Below are 16,662 nucleotides of genomic sequence, written 5' to 3' on the forward strand. Positions count from 1 at the left end.
TGACACGGGGCTTGAACTCACAGACCGTGAGATTGTGACCTGAGCTGAAGTCGGACGCTTAACCGACTGAGCCACCCAGGCGCCCCGTTCATTCATTTTTAAAGTAAACTCTGTGCTCAACATGGGACTTGAACTTACAACCCCAAGATCAAAAGTTGGATGCTCTAGCAACTAAGCCGGCCAGGCACCCTCCTCCCGCCTTGTTTTTACTTTAAGTGGCTTTTTCTGGAGCCGGGATTTCTTGGAAAAGACAGACAACTTCTATAGTTGACCCTTAAAAAGCGGGTTTGAACTGTGCTTGTCCATTTTATGTGGAGTTTTTATATAGTATAATACTGTAAAATGCATTTTCTCTACCTTGTGATTTTCTTAACGTTTTCTTTTCTCGAACTTACCCAATGGTAAGAATACATTATCTAATACACACAACATCTGTGTTCAGCTGTTTATGTTTTTGGGGAAGGCTTCCTGGTCAACAGTAGGCTGTTAAGTTTTTGCAGAGTCCAAGGTTACATGTAGATTTTTTGACGGCATGGCCTGTGGGTGCCCCGGCTCCCACTCCCACGTTGTTCAAGGGTCAGCTGCATTTCGTTTTCGGAAGCAGAGTTCCTCTTGAATTTGGGATAACCCACTGGTGCCCACCTCTCTGGACTGCAGCGTCCAGCTGCTTACGCCTCACTTGACCGCGTGGCGTTGACTCTTCCAGCCGGTGAGCCCTGTCGGTGAACGCCACCCAGACCCGCCTTCTAAGAGTCTTACTCTCCCTCATTCCAGATTCGCAGGCTGAGGATCGAGATCGAGAAGCTGCAGTGGTTGCACCAACAGGAGCTCTCGGAAATGAAGCACAACTTGGGTAAGTCCTGGTGAACTGGCCTGCGCCGAGGGCGCTTTTGGGTGTGAACTTCTCCGCAGCTCTGGAGGCAGGTGCCGGCGTGAATGGAGTCAAAAGTAGGCTTGGGGATGTGATGTCCCGCTGCTGGGGAGACCACAGAATCCTGGAGAGTCTAACCAGTGGACACGAGGTGTAAGAGCAGGTGTTGTGGGGGTGGGTTCCTTCTTCTTTTCTTTTCAAAATAACCAACATCAGTAGTAGGAGTAGCAGCAGTAACAGCCGTAGCTGTTCCTGTTTACTGAGCTCTGACTCAGCAACCGTTTTAAGTACTTTGCCACGGATCCAAATTCTCACAGAAACCCTTCTGGTGAAGAGCTCTGTTATCCCCGTTTTTAGGTAAAAGCAAGTGGGGCACAGACATGTTGAGGAAGTTTCTCAGAGTTACACAGCTGCGATTCGGGCGTGGGCACTCTGGGTCCAGACCTTCCCTCCGAACCACGGAATATTGGGCATTTTCACAGATTCTCAAACACTTGGTGTGTGGCCCGCACTGCGGAGACAGCTACTTTGCTGGTTGGTGCAGAGTGAGTGCTGTTTCCGGCCTATCGTTGTGTGTCCCTGTTGTGAAAGGCTTTCCCCCCAAAGGTAGAGCACTTCCCTTGAGACCCTCATGCAGTGTCAGCCTCAGAGCCAGAATGCTGGAGGCCATTGTGTCTCCCTCGTCACGGGGGCAGGCCCAGGTGTGCCCCCTGTCACAGGTGACACACGTTGAAATCGTGCATCGCAAACTTACCTTACGAGGCCGCCCTTGGGAGGAGGGAGCCCTCTGCTTCTCTGCTTGTTGCCACGCAGGAAGTTTATTCGGTTGTTGTGGCTGCTTGTTACTTTTATGCAGGATCTCTCCATTAAAAAAAAAATTTTTTTTTTTACATTTATTTATTTTTGAGATACAGAGACAGAGCACAAGTAGGGGAGCGGCAGAGAGAGAGGGAGACCCAGAATCCGAAGCAGGCTCCAGGCTCCGAGCTGTCAGCACAGAGCCCGACTTTTGGGGCTCAAACTCACAAACCGCGAGATCATGACCTGAGCCGAAGTCGGACGCTCAACCCACTGAGCCGCCCAGACACCCCAGAATCTCTCCATTTTGAAATAATTAGCTGCATGTTTGAAAAAAAAAAAAAAAAAAAGTACCTGTGGGCTGGCCAGAACGTTCCCATGGTCTGCAGGCTTCTAGTTAAAGGGACAGAAAGCTGGCATCTAACACCAGTGCAAGGGGGTAATTTTCTTTTCCTGGTGTTTTTTTTAGACGTGTGCATGTGTGCTTGTTGTTTTCTTTTTGTTTGTAATTTTCAGTAAGAGAATCTTAACGAATTTTAGCGGGATCATTTATTTTCTTTTGGTGTGCAGGCCACCCCGCCCCCGGGGTGAATGGCATGGGAACCTTCCTATCTGAAGTGAAATTAGCAAAGCCTCAGCGGACTGAGCACTTTGGTAGTTGATCGGTCAGAGCGAGTCACAACGCCCTGTCTGGTAGATTTATTCCATGGCCACTGAGCTCACCAAATAGAAAGTGTGTCTGAGCTCTAGTGCCAGCTGTGCCCTTATTGGCTGTATGCCTCAGTTTCCTCATCTATGAAAGGGATTTTTTTTTTAAAGCTTATTTATTTTGGAGGGGGGGGCAGGGGTGAGGACTCCCAAGCAGGGATCCCCACATGGGGCTCGAACTCAGGAACCATGAGATCATGACCTGAGTCGCAAGCAAGAGTCCGACCCTTGGCCGACTGAGCCGCCTGGGCGCCCCCGAAAGGAACGGTGTGGTTAGAGCTGGTCTCCCAGGATTAGTATGAAGGTGAAGTGAGTTGATCCAGGGTGCGACACGAGGTGCCTTGTAGTATTTGGTTGCTAGAAAAGTCCATGCTGGTGACAAAACTCAGAGTGGGCTTCGTGGAAATTGGGTCACGGGTTTATTTGACGACTTCCCCCAGGATCCCCGTGGGGCTCCGGCTCCCTGCGTGCTAGGCGCCTGGCGTTCTCTCTCCCCGCGCAGCTCTGTCTGATCACGTGACGAACGCTCGCTTTACAGATGCAGATACTGGGTGGGGCTTGGCGAGGCTACGTTACTCGCCTGGGGGCCGGGGGGCGGGGGGAGTGTCGCACAGCTGAGCCCCCTCCGAGCCAGGACCCGCACCCGTGTCTGTTGGAATCCCCGTCCTGGACTCCCTTTCCGATCTGGTGTGAACGTCTCCAAGCCCCGGGCGGGGGGTGGGGGGACCAGTGATGCAGCCGATGTCCTCTCCCCTCGCCCGTCAGAGCTGACCATGGCGGAGATGCGGCAGAGCCTGGAGCAGGAGCGGGACCGGCTCATCGCCGAGGTGAAGAAGCAGCTGGAGCTGGAGAAGCAGCAGGCGGTGGACGAGACCAAGAAGAAGCAGTGGTGTGCCAACTGCAAGAAGGAGGCCATCTTCTACTGCTGTTGGAACACCAGCTACTGCGACTACCCCTGCCAGCAGGCCCACTGGCCCGAGCACATGAAGTCCTGTACGCAGTCAGGTATGGCCACGCGGGGCCTGCCCTGGCGGGTCTCGCCGGACGACCGTGACCGTCACGCACGAGCGGGCAGCGTGCGCGCGCCCGGCAGACGCTTGAGGCACGGCTGTTGTGAACGTGGGGCCTCCTTCTGTTACTTGCCGGACTGTCGTTTTATGTGGCAGTGGTTCTCGGTGCGGTGATTTTGGTCCCCACCCCGAGACACCGGCAGTGACCACAGACAGTGTGTGGTCATCCTAACCGAGGGGCGGGCCGCCGGCCTCCGGAGGGCAGAGGCCAGGGATGCTGCTGCCGAACCCCGCACGGTGCGCCAGACAGGCCCTCCTCCCGCCCCCGTGCGGAAGAATGATCTGGCCCTAAATGTCAGTCGTACTGATACTGAGAAATCCTGCTCTTTAATTATTTTTTTTTAAGTTGGATTATTTCGAGAGAGAGAATATGTTTGCGGGCACGAGCGGTGGAGGGGCAGAGAGAGAGAGACTCCCAAGCAGGTTTCGTGCCGTCAACACAGAGCCCAACTCACGGCTCGTCCCACGCCTCGCGAGATCATGACCTTAGCCGAGATCATGACCTGAGCCGAAATCAAGAGTTTTTACAGTTAGCTTGTATTTCTGACAAACAGTATTAGCTTTATTAGTTTATTACTTTCCATTTTGAAGAATTTAATTTAAAATTACATAAATAGGGGCACCTGGGTGGCCCAGGCTATTAAGTGTTCGATTTCAGCTCAGGTCATGATCTCACTGTTCAGGAGATGGAGCCCTGCGTCAGGTTCTGTGCTGACAGCTCGGAGCCTGGAGCCTGCTTCAGATTCTGTGTCTCCCTCTCTCTGCCGCTGCCCTGTTCACTCTCTGTCTCACTGTCTCTCTCTCAAAAATAAGTAAAACGTTAAAAAAAAAAAAACATGAATAATACGACAAGGCAGTGTGTCTTTCACACTGGCAAAAATTGGAAGGTGATAGGTGACCACGACTAAGAAGCACTCCAGCGGCCAGGAGTTGGCAAATGCTTTCTGTGAAGGTCCAGAGGATAAATATTTTACGATTTGTCGAAGCTGCTCTACTGTACTGATTTAGGGAGAGGACAATCATAGACAAGGTGAAAGTGGTGGGCGAGGCTTTGTTCCAGTAAAACTTTATTCACAAAAACAGGTAGCACTGGTTTGCCAGCTCTCGCTCTAGAGAGATCTTGTATATTTCGTTATTTTAAAAAGGCAGTATTGAACTATACGTTGTTGGGTCCTTTGTCCTTTAGGGAGATGTCATCCTAATGGCTACTTTATAAATTTTTTTTTTTTTCAACGTTTATTTATTTTTGGGACAGAGAGAGACAGAGCATGAACGGGGGAGGGGCAGAGGGAGAGGGAGACACAGAATCGGAAACAGGCTCCAGGCTCTGAGCCATCAGCCCAGAGCCTGACGCGGGGCTCGAACTCCCGGACCGCGAGATCGTGACCTGGCTGAAGTCGGACGCTTAACCGACTGCGCCACCCAGGTGCCCCCCTAATGGCTACTTTAAAATCTCTTCTAGCGGTAGAGTTAAATTCTCCTATGTTCTGTAATGTGTCTGATGACCCATTGTTGTTGTTATGACAAGATGGCCAAAATGTCCTTCAGTTTTCCTTTCTTTGTGGCATCATAATGTCCGTCCTTCTGAAATTCCTCTCAAATGCTCTTTTTCAGTTTGTCCAAGCTCCTACCCTCTCCAGAGACTCTGTCTTTGCCATCGTGTCTTTTTCACACGGGTTTCCCAGCCCTGCCTCGGAAGGAAGGAAGTCTACGGGGATAAAATGGATCTAAAATTAGAAATTGTGAAATGAGTAATTCTGGATCCCCGATTCCAGGCTGGCTCTGCTGACGGGCTTCATTTGTTCTCCCGCCATGCTTTTGGGTCTGGGATGACTTAACAAAACTTGAATTAATGGACTACTAAAAATTCACATATTTTCACACAATGTCTGGAATTTCAGCTTCTGGAAAACTTTGGAGTCCTGGCCACTTTGGGCCTGTTCTCCTGGGTGGGGCTGAGCAGAGGTGCCTCTGTTACAGACAGCGGTCGGGTCAGAGTTGTTCCGAGCGATGGCATGGCCTCGTGCAGTGCGCGGCTTCCTGTGGTTCCGGAAGCCGCGGCCCTCAGCTTATACGTGGCCTCTCTCTTCCGTTCCCCCCCAGCTACTGCTCCTCAGCAGGAAGCAGACGCCGAGGTAAACACAGAAACACTAAACAAGTCTTCTGGCACACAGGCGGCCCCTACGGATGCCGCCAGCACCTCGAAAGACAAGGAGCCTCCCACGGAGAAAAGCAAGGACAGCAGCTCGGTGAGTAAGCTGCTCGCCTTTGGCCAGTGACACCAACACTTAGGGCCAGGTGGCGCCTCAGGACCCGTCCCCATGCCTGTCTCCTCTGCAAGTCCCATGTTGTGGGAGGTCTGTCTTCGAGGTGGGGCAGCCAGACTACTGGTGGGGGTGACAGGCTTAGCAGGCCTCCTTTGCACCAGTGGGCATGCGGGCAGGGACAGAGCGACGCGGAGCCCGAGTTGACATTCGTGTGATTCGGCAGCTGCTCTCTGGGGACTCTCAAAGCTTATCACAGTGTTGTCCAGTAGAACCTTCTGTGATGATGGGAGTGTTCTGTGTCTGCTCTGCCCAGTATGGTATCCACTAGCCACACGTGGCTGTTGAGCCCTTGGAGGGTTGGTGTGAGCAGAGACTCTCGCACTTTGACATTTTATTTAATTAATTCAGATACAAGCGGTCACACGGTGCTAGTAGCTGCCATATTGGCCAGGAGAGGTCGCACCCCCTACTTCCCAGTGTGTGGCATATGCAACATGGGTCGTCTGCAGAAGGTATTTTCGGTGGCACATTGATCATGTTTTACATGCGTAGTCATCATGTATTTATTTCAGTGTGTCTTAGGAGAAGAATTAAGTTCTTATGCCATCAAAACCCTTTGATTTCATTGACAATATAGCCTGGTAAGAGGTTAATGTGCAATGAAAGCGAGCTGACATAGTTTTGAAGTAATATACCTCCTTTTTGGATGTGGCACAAATCTGGACGGTAGGTAGGTCAGTGAAGGAAGTTGAGGGCACAGTGAATGTTCTAGAAGCTAAGGCTGTAGAGTTGAGTAAGGGCGCACCCCATTGCTGTGTTCCACCCTCTTCATTCTGGGAGACAGAGCACAGGTGTAGGGCCACCCCAGCTGACCTGGCCTCCCCTGCCTGAGCATACCAGGCAGAGGGCACAAAGGTGCCTTGGGGGCAGTGATGAGCACCCCCATGGATCCCTGGGCTTCCCTGGGGGGCTACATTGGCCCCCGTGCCTTGTGTCCATCTCTCTCTTTTTGTATTTTTAGACCCTCGACCTTTCTGGCTCCAGGGAGACGCCCTCCTCCATTCTCTTAGGCTCCAACCAAGGCTCTGGTATGTTGCCCCCTGGTGGGTGAACGGTGCTCTCACATTCCTCACGGGCAGAGGGGAAGCCATTTTCTCAGGGAGATCTTTAAGGGTTTATGGCAGTGGTTTTCGAACCACTGTGGATCCTTAGGGATCTTTGGGGGTGCCCTGGGCAGGTCATTGTGGGGGGGGCGAGGGAGTGGCTGGGCAAGGTAGCTTTCAGGCACCCTCCAAACTGATCAGTATTTACCTCCATTTGTTTTATTTATGGGGGTCCCACATAAAAGAGGGTTCTATTGCTGACCTGGGGTGGGGTAGAGGTGTGCATGTAGCTCGGGCATTTCTTCTGCCCTCGGGGAAATGACCACAGTAAATTAAACCATCTGGAACTCTGTTCCTGAGGTCCCAGCATCCGCAGTTAGTGGATGAGGGCACTTGAGTCTTTAGGGAAAAGAAACTTTTTAGGTGGATGATGTTTCTGTAGAAACCTTTCTTCTTGGGGAATAACCCAGTAGGCTGTTTTGGGCTGTTTTCTGAGACTGAAATTTTTAGTTTTTCCTCTTACGTGGGGTTTGAGCTACCCTGTGTTCTCGCCCAGAGGGTCATTTTCCTGCATCCTTCCGAGTTTTGGGTGATTCCAGAGGGTTCAAAGAGGGTGCCCCCGTTGAGGACAATTTGCTTACTTGAAGGTCCCTTAGCTCCAGGATCTTTTTCTCCTTTGGATGATTCCCTTAAGCTGAAAGCCGCACATTTTATTTCCTGTCTCTGTATTAAGTGCGCCAAGGAAGAAGTTGATGTCCTTTGTTCGCATAGGTGGGGACGGTTTCCCCAGGGGGCTGGAGACTGGGATTCAGATGGAGGGCGGGGCTAAGAGGGAGTAGGAGGAGCTGACTTGAGGGAGAATGAGAACTTGGCATTAAATACGATTGAACCGCCTATTGAAAACCTACCTTGCCTTCAGTCCCCTGACTAAATCTCAGAGAACAGTTGAGTTTAGCGCTAAGATGCCTTGCACATCTCTTTGATATTTTCTAGTTTCTCCTTTTCGCAAAGACTTACCTGGACCTTAAGACTACGGTTTGGTTTTCATTATGTGTATTTGTAGAGCTGCCCTCTATCTGTGGTGAGGATTTTGGATTTTCTGCCCGCGATCTAGGTAGCGATGTAACAGTTCCTTTTTTATTGAAGTTTAAAATGAGTTTAGGGTAAAAACCTGGAATACGCAGGCTGTAGGAGGGTTGTGGACGGGTCAGAATTGCCCAGGTGGTGTGAGCGAGGCCCAGGGTAGGGGGACCATGGCTTCCGACAGGGGGCGCTGTTGAGGTTTTGAGCAGCGAGGTGGGATAAGCTCGGAGCTGGGAACTATGGAGGGCGGCGTGCAGTATGGAATCTGTCTCATCCAGCGGGACTGCAGACGGGACGCTGGCTGGGAGATCTGCCCTATTGCACTTCTCGGTGACGAGGTATTCCCGAGCCCAGGGGCAGAAGATGTTGGTGACTTGGTACTGGTTGGGTGGAGGCAGAGAAAATAATCTTGGAGGAGTCCCTCGGTGACAGGATGGGGGGGAGGGGACAGGGAGGGGGGCGGGATCGGGGAAGGGAGGGAGGGCAAGATCCTGAATTCCGCTTTAGGTTCTTGGAGAATGCATGGCGCTAGGCTTCTCGCAGAGGGTTGGAGGCATGTGAGAGTTTGTTGAGTGTCTCTGGGACCAGGTTCTGTGCTAGGGCTGAGGATTTAGGGGTGAACAAGGCAGACAACTCCTGTCTTCTGGAGTTTTTTTTTTTTTTTTTTTAACGTTTATTTATTTTGGAGGCAGAGAGAGAGCACGAACGGGGGAGGGTCAGAGAGAGAGGGAGTCACAGCATCCGAAACAGGCTCCAGGCTCTGAACGGTCAGCACAGAGCCCGACACGGGGCTCGAACTCAAGGACCGTGAGATCATGACCTGAGCCGAAGTCGGACGCTCAACCGACTGAGCCACCCAGGCGCCCCTGTCTTCTGGAGCTTTAAGGGAAGTCAGAAGAGCATTTAATGGGTGCTTAGGAGAAGAGCATGAAGCGGTTGGACACTTCATTGTGTTTATTCCCAACTTCGGTGAGAGAAGTTACTGTTCCCATTATGCAGACGAGGACGTTGAGGCCCAGAGAAGTTAAGTTACATGCACAAGTAACTCAGTGACTTAACTACTGGAGCCTGGACTTCAGTCCAGAATTCTCTGACCCCACACGTGCTCTCACCCGCTGCGTTGGGAATACTTAAGTTGACCCCTAGGAAATCGTGAGTCAAAAACGGTTGGCTGTTTTGTGTGGCTCAGCTAATAAGGCACCGATGTCTGGGAAAAGTCAGGGCTGTAGATGTGGCTTCTCCCTGCTGCCCCTGCTTCCAGATCTATTAACTGTTTCCTTTCCTCACCTCCCTCCTTCCCCAGCTTGGTTTCCACGGCTCATCCCAGCAGCACCCTCGCTAATGGAACCCAGTCTCCCACACCTTCTGGTTTTCTCCACATGTCCATTTGGCAAAACCTTGCCTTGCTCAGACCCCAGCCATCTATCTCTTAACTCCCCTGCCGCCAGCATTGGAGCTCAGCCGGAGAAGATCACTCGGGACACACTCATTCCACCACACACGCTGATCTTGACCGCTGACCTCAGAAGCACGCATTTCCATCTGCCTGGTCATCTTACCAAATTTGTTGCATTTCAGCCTCTGTTTGCACTCTCCACAAGGGCAGCTTCCGCAGTTCTCGGTTTCAAAGCTCCCAGCCCGTCCCTCCAATGTCACTGACAGCACATGGCATTGCCTGTTCCTTCCGGGGAGCACAGCCAGGCCCCGCCTCCCCTTCCAGCACCCAGGCCTCCTTCACGCCTTCCTCCAGCCTCGCCGGCCTTTCCGTATCCAGCCTCTGTCATAGCCAGATGTCGTGTTCAGCTGCTTCCTTCCCTGGGCATTTAAATATCCTCCTGTGCCCCCAGCTTCTTTCCTTGACGCCCTGCATCTGCCCCTAGAGCGGTGCTCTCCCCTAGAACATTCTGCAGTGATGGCGTGGTTCTGTATACGCCCTGTTCCCTGTGGTAGCCGCCTGCACACATGGCTGTCGGACCCTTGAACTGTGGCTGACGTAACTGAGGAATAGAAGTTAACATTTTATATTACTTTATTTAAATAGCATCGCGGAGCTAGTGGCCACCATATTGAACCAACGGCACGGCCTCCAGGCTGCCCTGCCTCCTTCCCCAGCCCAGGCAGACGTGTCCGTAAGACTCGTTCGGTCCGGTCACCACCGAGCCCTAAGCCCTGAATAACCGCGGACCTTTTAAATTCGAAATGGTGTTTTGAGACCTTGTCTCGCAAAGAGACAAGGTTAGAATCCCAGGGTGTCCTCAGCAGGAGGGACCTTCTCTACGGGTCTTGGCGAAAGGAAGAGGTGCATCCGGGACCGCACTCAGGAGGCGTCCGCGTTTCGGACTCGGGACGAGGCGGGACGGAAGGCATATTAGCCGAGGGGGAGCACCATGGTGCTCCCTGTCAGAAACTGGAAGAGAGGGAGCGTTTTCCAGGAAGTGTTGCCGCGACAGCCCAGAGTGTGAGCAGGAGGGAGACGGAGGTGCCCGGGGCCCAGTCAGGACGGTGTCCTCTGTCTTCCCCCTTCCTCTATTTCTCACCCAAGCCGGTAGTTGTGTCAGAGCAGAAACGCTGACTCGTTCGCTGTCCTCTTCGAACTCCTCGTACGTCTAACTTCCGCCAGCTCTTGATGTTGGTGACCGTGCAGATGAAACCTTGTGGAGGAAAGAGGGCTTTGGACACACCGGGGTTCTCCGTGCCTACTGGTGCCGGGAGGGTGTGGTGAGGAGTCTGGGGGCGGGAGAAAGGTTCCGTGGGGGTACGTGCCTCCTTGCTATTTGCTTGTCTTTTAAGATTTTAGGGGCGCTTGGGTGGCTCAGTCGGGTAAGCATCTGACTCCATTCCTGCTCAGGTCACGATCTCATGGTTTCTGAGTTCAAGCCTCACATCGGGCTCTGTGCTGATAACGTGGAGTCTGCCTGGGATTGTCTCTCTCTCCCTCTCTCTCTCTCTGTGGGCACCCCCCCCCCCCCCCACCAAGTAAATAATAGTTTTAAGATTTCGAAGTAAAACATGTTTATAGTTCTAGTACAGAGACAGTTCCTAGGCCCTGTCCCCAGTGATGTCTCTGGTACTTCCCTCCTTCCTTACAAATAACGTATTTCCCTGTTGTCCTATTTCTGAGCGTTAGTTTTAGACCTTGCTTGCTGACTTCTGGTTTATGAAGGTGAGGGTTGGGGTCACTGATGACCGCTCTTCTCCCCTTCCTCCCAAATGATGGATGTCACCATTTCTGTGCTCTGGAGGTTCCATGGGTCAAGAACAACACTCATGCTTTAGTTCTGGATTTGAGCGCTAGCGACAGCGACTGTGGACCCCTCTCTCGGTGCCCCCCCCCCCCACACCCCCCCCCCTGACCGTGTTGAGACCGCCCTCTGCTTCGCTGTGACTTCCCTTCCTCGAGGTTGAGAACAGGCGCATTCTGACCCTTAACCGCCCCACGCTCGGCAGTGGGCCAAGCCGGAGAACTTCAATCCGGGTGCCCGCCATCCTGAGCGTGCTGTGCGTTGCCCCGGCCACCGAGTGCCGTGATGACGGTTCCGTTCTGGCACGGCTGTGCTCTCTCCTGGAGTTTCTGTTTCCTTCTCTTGTCATACCTTTCGTGATTTCCCCACCAAGCTCTTCACCGTACCCCTTATTTTATTGAAACTCCTTTCATATCACTAATATCTGGCTCTTCGTTTCCAGATGTTATTTGTTGGGGTCCCATCATCGTGGCTGAGGACGTTGGTCACTCGATACGTCATCTGTAGCCCCTTCCTCAGTCCTCACCGCGGCACCTTCCTTGCCCTCCCCTCCCGGCCTTGTCCTCCGTCAGGCTTGGCGGTAGAGGAGTTTTCATTCCCCCAAAAGAATCCGGATTCCTTGGGTGCTGTTTCCCGCCTTAGTGTGGTTCTCCCCCCTCTGGTTTTGCTGGTCGGATTAGGCTGTTGGCAGAGCTGGTGGTTCTGAGAATTGCGTTTCCAACATGCTGAAGAATCTGGCCTACAGAGTTGCTTTTGCGCCATCGGGTACCTCGCTTCCCGCCTGTAATGCAGCGCTGCGTCCAGTGACCACCCCGTTCGTGGTTTAAAAATGCCCATTAGGACAAGAAGCCCTCGTCGCTGTGAGGGCGTCGGGTCGGAGAGTGGCGCGGAGAGAATAGGGCTAACGGTGCTGAGTGCGTAGCCGGTGCCTGGCTTGTGGCGACCTGAGCGTCCTGACGGACACCGAGGCTGCCTGGGCCGCGTCTCTTCAGCCCACGGCAGCTGTGTGGCAAGCATCCCGCCTGCGCCCCGGCCATGCCCCGGCTACCCAGCCCAGAAGGGGAAGTACGCCCCGCCTCACCGACGCAGCCGGGACCCGCGGAAGCCTCGTGCTGTGCATGCGTGCGTGCGTCGTCGTCTTGTTTTCTGCTGTCGTTGTGAGCGGCGCGTCTCGCTCTGCCCTCCGCGCTTCTCAGCTGGGCCTCTCGTGGCCGCTGAAAACCGCGGTAGGAGACGAGAGCCAGAGTGTACGGTGTGCTTCGTGGAAGGGATCAGCCTTGGCCTTGTCCATAGAGGTCCCGATTCTCCCCTGCGGTGGTTGGCCGAACCAGCCAGTGCCCCTTGTCCCGTCTGCGTGAGGGCCCAGGTCCCGTGGCCGGTGGCCGGCCCGGTCCGTGGTGCAGGTGCCGTGCTGAGCTCAGGCCCGGTGTCTGCCTTCACCTGACTGCACCGTTGTGGGATTTTTGTCCTGTTGGACGATGACCGAGCGCACCGCTTCCCAGAGACCTTCGAGAAGAACCATCCGCGTAGGCTTCACCGGTAGGGAAGAACCAGGAAGAGGAGGTGGATTCAGGACTGCCTGCCAGAATACTGCCCCCTTTTGGTCACTGATGCAAATGGCCAAAGAGAAGTCTCCCGAATGAACACATCACCTTGGAGACTTTTCTCTCTCTCTTTGCCACTTGTCTTCCAAAACAGGAACACGTGACTAAGTGTACACGTTCCTTGGTACCAGGCGGTAAGAAATGGCACTCCCCGGCTCTGATCTGGTCTCTTTCTGACTCTGATTCTGTCCCCGAGCTTGACCGTTGGCTTCTTTGAATATTACCATCCCACCTCCAGAAACTTAAAAACAAAATTTCATCCCAGCCTCTCTGAACTTGGCAGATGATCCCAGGCTTGATGGGGCCTTGGCATGCTGACGGGTCCCTTGCCGTCACCCGTGCTGGCCTGAGCTGAGCTGCGTGGCAGCTTACGGACTCCCTCCTCTGCCTCTTCCTTCACCTGCCTCGGATCTTCTCAGCCACTGTTGAGCTTTTTGTGGTCACGCGTCCTCGAAGCTGTCCTGGGTCTTAACTCTGGTTCTGTATCCTCCAGGGACCCTGCAGCCTGTCCCTGATGGGAGTCCGTGGGTGTGTGTGTCCAGCCGGACATAACCATTCTGGCCTCTCCCTCCTCCTCCTCCTCCTCCTCATCCTCCTCTTCCTCCTCTTCCTCCTCATCCTCCTCTTCCTCCTCTTCCTCCTCCTCCTCCTCATCCTCCTCTTCCTCCTCTTCCTCCTCCTCTGTGATCCTCTCCCTTAGGTGGTTTGGTTATAGGTCTGCTTTTCGAGTTGTCTGTAAATTGACTGAAGAAATTCTAATATGAGGAAGGAAAAATATCGCCACATCTTGGTACCTTTTTCCAGCATCCGGCGTGGACACAGAAGCACCTGAGTGCTTGGTGTCCTTCTGTCATGGCCGCGGGTCTGCGGTTCCAGGTACCGCGTGAGAGGTGCCTCCCTGGGCACTTCGGTGCCCTCATCACCCATCTCGATTCTCTGTGATGTGATGCCCTTGGGTTTGTCTCACCGGCCGTAGAGTTGTGCTCTAGAGACCCACGCGCGCTGGGAGGCGGCGGGAGGCCGCCCGGAGGGGAGCCGCGGGGCAGGGGGCCGGGTGGCTCTGCTGCGGTGGAGGTGGCGGGAAGGCTCAACGTCGCTTCTTGTTGCTTCTCCTCCACAGACCATTCCCGGGGCAGTAAGTCTAGCTGCTGGGGCAGCAGCGACGAGAAGCGAGGATCCACACGCTCCGAGCACAACGCCAGTGCCAGTTCGAAGAGCCTCCTCCCGAAAGAGTCTCGGCTGGACACCTTCTGGGACTAGGGACAAGTCGCGACACAAGCCACCCACCCCGTGGAGGAAAAAGAAACCAGACACCAGGGCAACAGGAAGCGGCAAGGAAACCTGAGACAGGAGAGCCTCCTTCAGACTTGAGAATTCCAGACACCCCGACTTGGCCTTGGCCCTCGGCACGGAGGGCAGCCCACACTACAGTGCGTCCGGCATTAGCAGTGACTGAGGACTGTTTGACCCACACGAAATCTATGCTTTAGATGTAAATAATGTACAATTTGTGGATGTCATTGAACCTAGAGGACCTTCCCCTTTTTATATTTGTATTGACTTTAACTTATAAAAAAAAAAAAAAAGAAGAAAGAAAGAAAAAAACGATTAAAAAAACAAGAAACACCCAACCACAAAAGGAATGTTTTGACGTTGGAGGAGGAGGGATGGTTGGTCAGCCCGGCTGTCCCTGTGGCATGGTGACTAGGCCCCAGGATCGCCGTGGCACACAGGCCCTCGTCCTTGGACGCCCCGGGGGAAAGTGAGCCGTTTTCATTCATACGTCTGTATGCAGCACATTGGAATCAGGAGTTTTCGGCACAGAATCTGTGCCGTCGTGGGCACATCACGTCAAGCCATTGGCCCCTTTCCAATACTACGTTACTGTGTTATAAAATGCAAGTTCTCTGGCCCCGAAGGACAGGGAGAAGCTAGTTTATTTTGTGTGATTTCGGCAATGACTACTCGAAAAGGGAAGAAATCAGGTCCTTGTTTACAGAAGATACACAGAAGAAGCAAGCCCCGCTCAGCTCGGCCGAAGAGAGCAGAGAAAGTGTTAGGCGTCCTAAGCTCTGGAACAAAGAGGAGTCTTTTCTTTGCTTTGTGGTTCCTTTTACACACACTCACACATACTTGGTAAGAGATGCTGTGCCTCTCGGAAGTGAGAAACTCAAAGGCAGGATGCACGCAGAGGACATGGGAGTCCGGGATGAAGCATGTATGTATTATTTATACGATGGGATTTTACGTTTTTATGGAAGCATGAAACAAAGGCAGTGGGAGAGAATGCCAGACACCGGCCACGCTCCCTGTCACACTACGTATACGGTAGTACCATTTTGTATGTTGTGTCGAACAAAACGCATTGAACAAAGCAAAAAGGTGATGTATGTATATGAGAAAATTAACTGTACGGTATCATTCCAGTACATTCTGTTGTATATTTTAGTCCTGTTTACTTTCTCTTCATTGTTGATAAGAGGATGTGAATTGTACAGTTTCCAGCTAGTTCCCCATACATATTAGAGAAGAACTAAAAAGAGAGTATAGAAGAAGAAGAGAGAAAGAACATTTGTGAATTGCAGGTGTCAAAAAAAAAAATAGCCTAGCTGGCCTTATTTGCGAAGCCTAATTGCTTTTAGCATATGGAAGTATTTTTTCACATTTTCTTTGTATAAAATTTGTATTAAACTTAAATATCTTTTTCGATGACGGCGTTTCTTTGTGACTGAGCCAGTGCACTCCCACGGTGTGCTTTTTTGGGTTCCACCCCTCCCCCCGGTTTTTTCAGATTCTTCACCTTTTTTTAATTAAACTGTTTTGGAAAAATGGCTCGGTCGTCCTCAACTTCGCAGTTTTCCATTTGGTCGGGATGGCCGTGTCCGATTCGCACGCCCCAGCACAGGAGTCGGGGCCGTGAGAGCACAGGAAGGATCCCTACGGGCGGCGGGCACCCTGGAAGTTAAGGGCCCCCGGTGGGCGTTTTTCCCGGGAAGCCCCGGCTCCTTGGAATTTACTGACAGAGACCGAGAAACGAGGGGGAAATCCTGACCAGTCTTAGCAAGACAGCGAGAGGGGAGGCGACGGTCTTTCTGTGGCTTGGATGGCGGGCCTGAGCTTAGGCGAGCTCCCTGGGGAGCGTGTGACCCCTCCCCCCCGCTCTGCTCAGGGACACCCCGGTCATTTAACTGTCCTGGGTCACAAGATGTTTCTTGTTCAACCATTTAAAAAATGTAAACCCCATTCTCAGCTCACAGGCCATACCAAAGCAGGGAATGGGCTGGAGTCAAGCCGCAGGCCGTGCGCTGACCACTGCTGTGGAAGGAACACGATGGGGATATGTTCAAAGGACCGAGGGCTGACAGGTGGCTGCTCTTCACTGGGACTGTTCTGGGGCTTGTCTTTGGAGGTGACCTTTGACCCCAGGTCAGAACGAAGAGCTTGGCTGCGGGAAGATGAGTTGGGTGAGCGTCCCAGACGGGGACCAGTGGGTACGAAGACGCTGCGAGCTTCGCGTGGCTGACGAGCCGCAAGGTGGGGGCGTGGCTGCTCCTTCGGTGTAGAGGGCGCCGGACGTCCCGGGGTCTGAGGCCCACCGCGTTCGTGTGGTGTAAGCCAAGCCAGAAGGGGCTGTTCACCATCCTAATGTCACCCGCCATGGGTTTGTCTAGAGATAGGCCCAAAGAAGTAACTAGCTCAGGGGCTCCCGGGTGGCTCAGTTGGTTAGGCGCCTGACTCTTGATTTCAGCTCAGGTCAGTTGGTGAGTTCGAGCTCCGTATCGGGCGCTGCGTTGACAATGCGGAGCCCGCTTGGGATTCTCTCTTTCTCTGCCCCTCCCTTCCTTGCCCTTAGTATCTCTCTCTGTTTCTCTCTCTTTCAAAATAAGTATTAAAAAAAAAGTAGCTCAAGGCCATG

The 16,662-nt window shown here is 53.0% G+C and overlaps 1 protein-coding gene across 10 annotated transcripts in view; it reads left to right on the forward strand.

Moving 5' to 3' along the window:
* Positions 1–15,455, forward strand: part of ZMYND8 (zinc finger MYND-type containing 8) — a 125,226-nt gene extending 109,771 nt beyond the window's left edge. For 7 of the 10 annotated variants that reach the window (XM_047069819.1, XM_047069818.1, XM_047069820.1 and 4 more), the window contains 5 exons: positions 775–853; positions 3,143–3,382; positions 5,551–5,696; positions 6,736–6,802; positions 13,867–15,455. In XM_047069819.1, the coding sequence (XP_046925775.1) occupies positions 775–853; positions 3,143–3,382; positions 5,551–5,696; positions 6,736–6,802; positions 13,867–14,006 (672 nt within the window). In that variant the 3' untranslated portion in view covers positions 14,007–15,455. The remainder of the gene's footprint in view (positions 1–774; positions 854–3,142; positions 3,383–5,550; positions 5,697–6,735; positions 6,803–13,866) is intronic. The other 3 variants (XM_047069822.1, XM_047069828.1, XM_047069824.1) reach the window with 1 other exon arrangement.
* The last annotated feature ends 1,207 nt before the right edge of the window (positions 15,456–16,662 follow it).

Source organism: Lynx rufus, unplaced genomic scaffold (genome assembly GCF_022079265.1).
Source record: "Lynx rufus isolate CCGP_SWC_20201006 ecotype Redwood Valley unplaced genomic scaffold, mLynRuf1.p SCAF_8, whole genome shotgun sequence".
Classification (NCBI taxonomy): domain Eukaryota; kingdom Metazoa; phylum Chordata; class Mammalia; order Carnivora; family Felidae; genus Lynx; species Lynx rufus.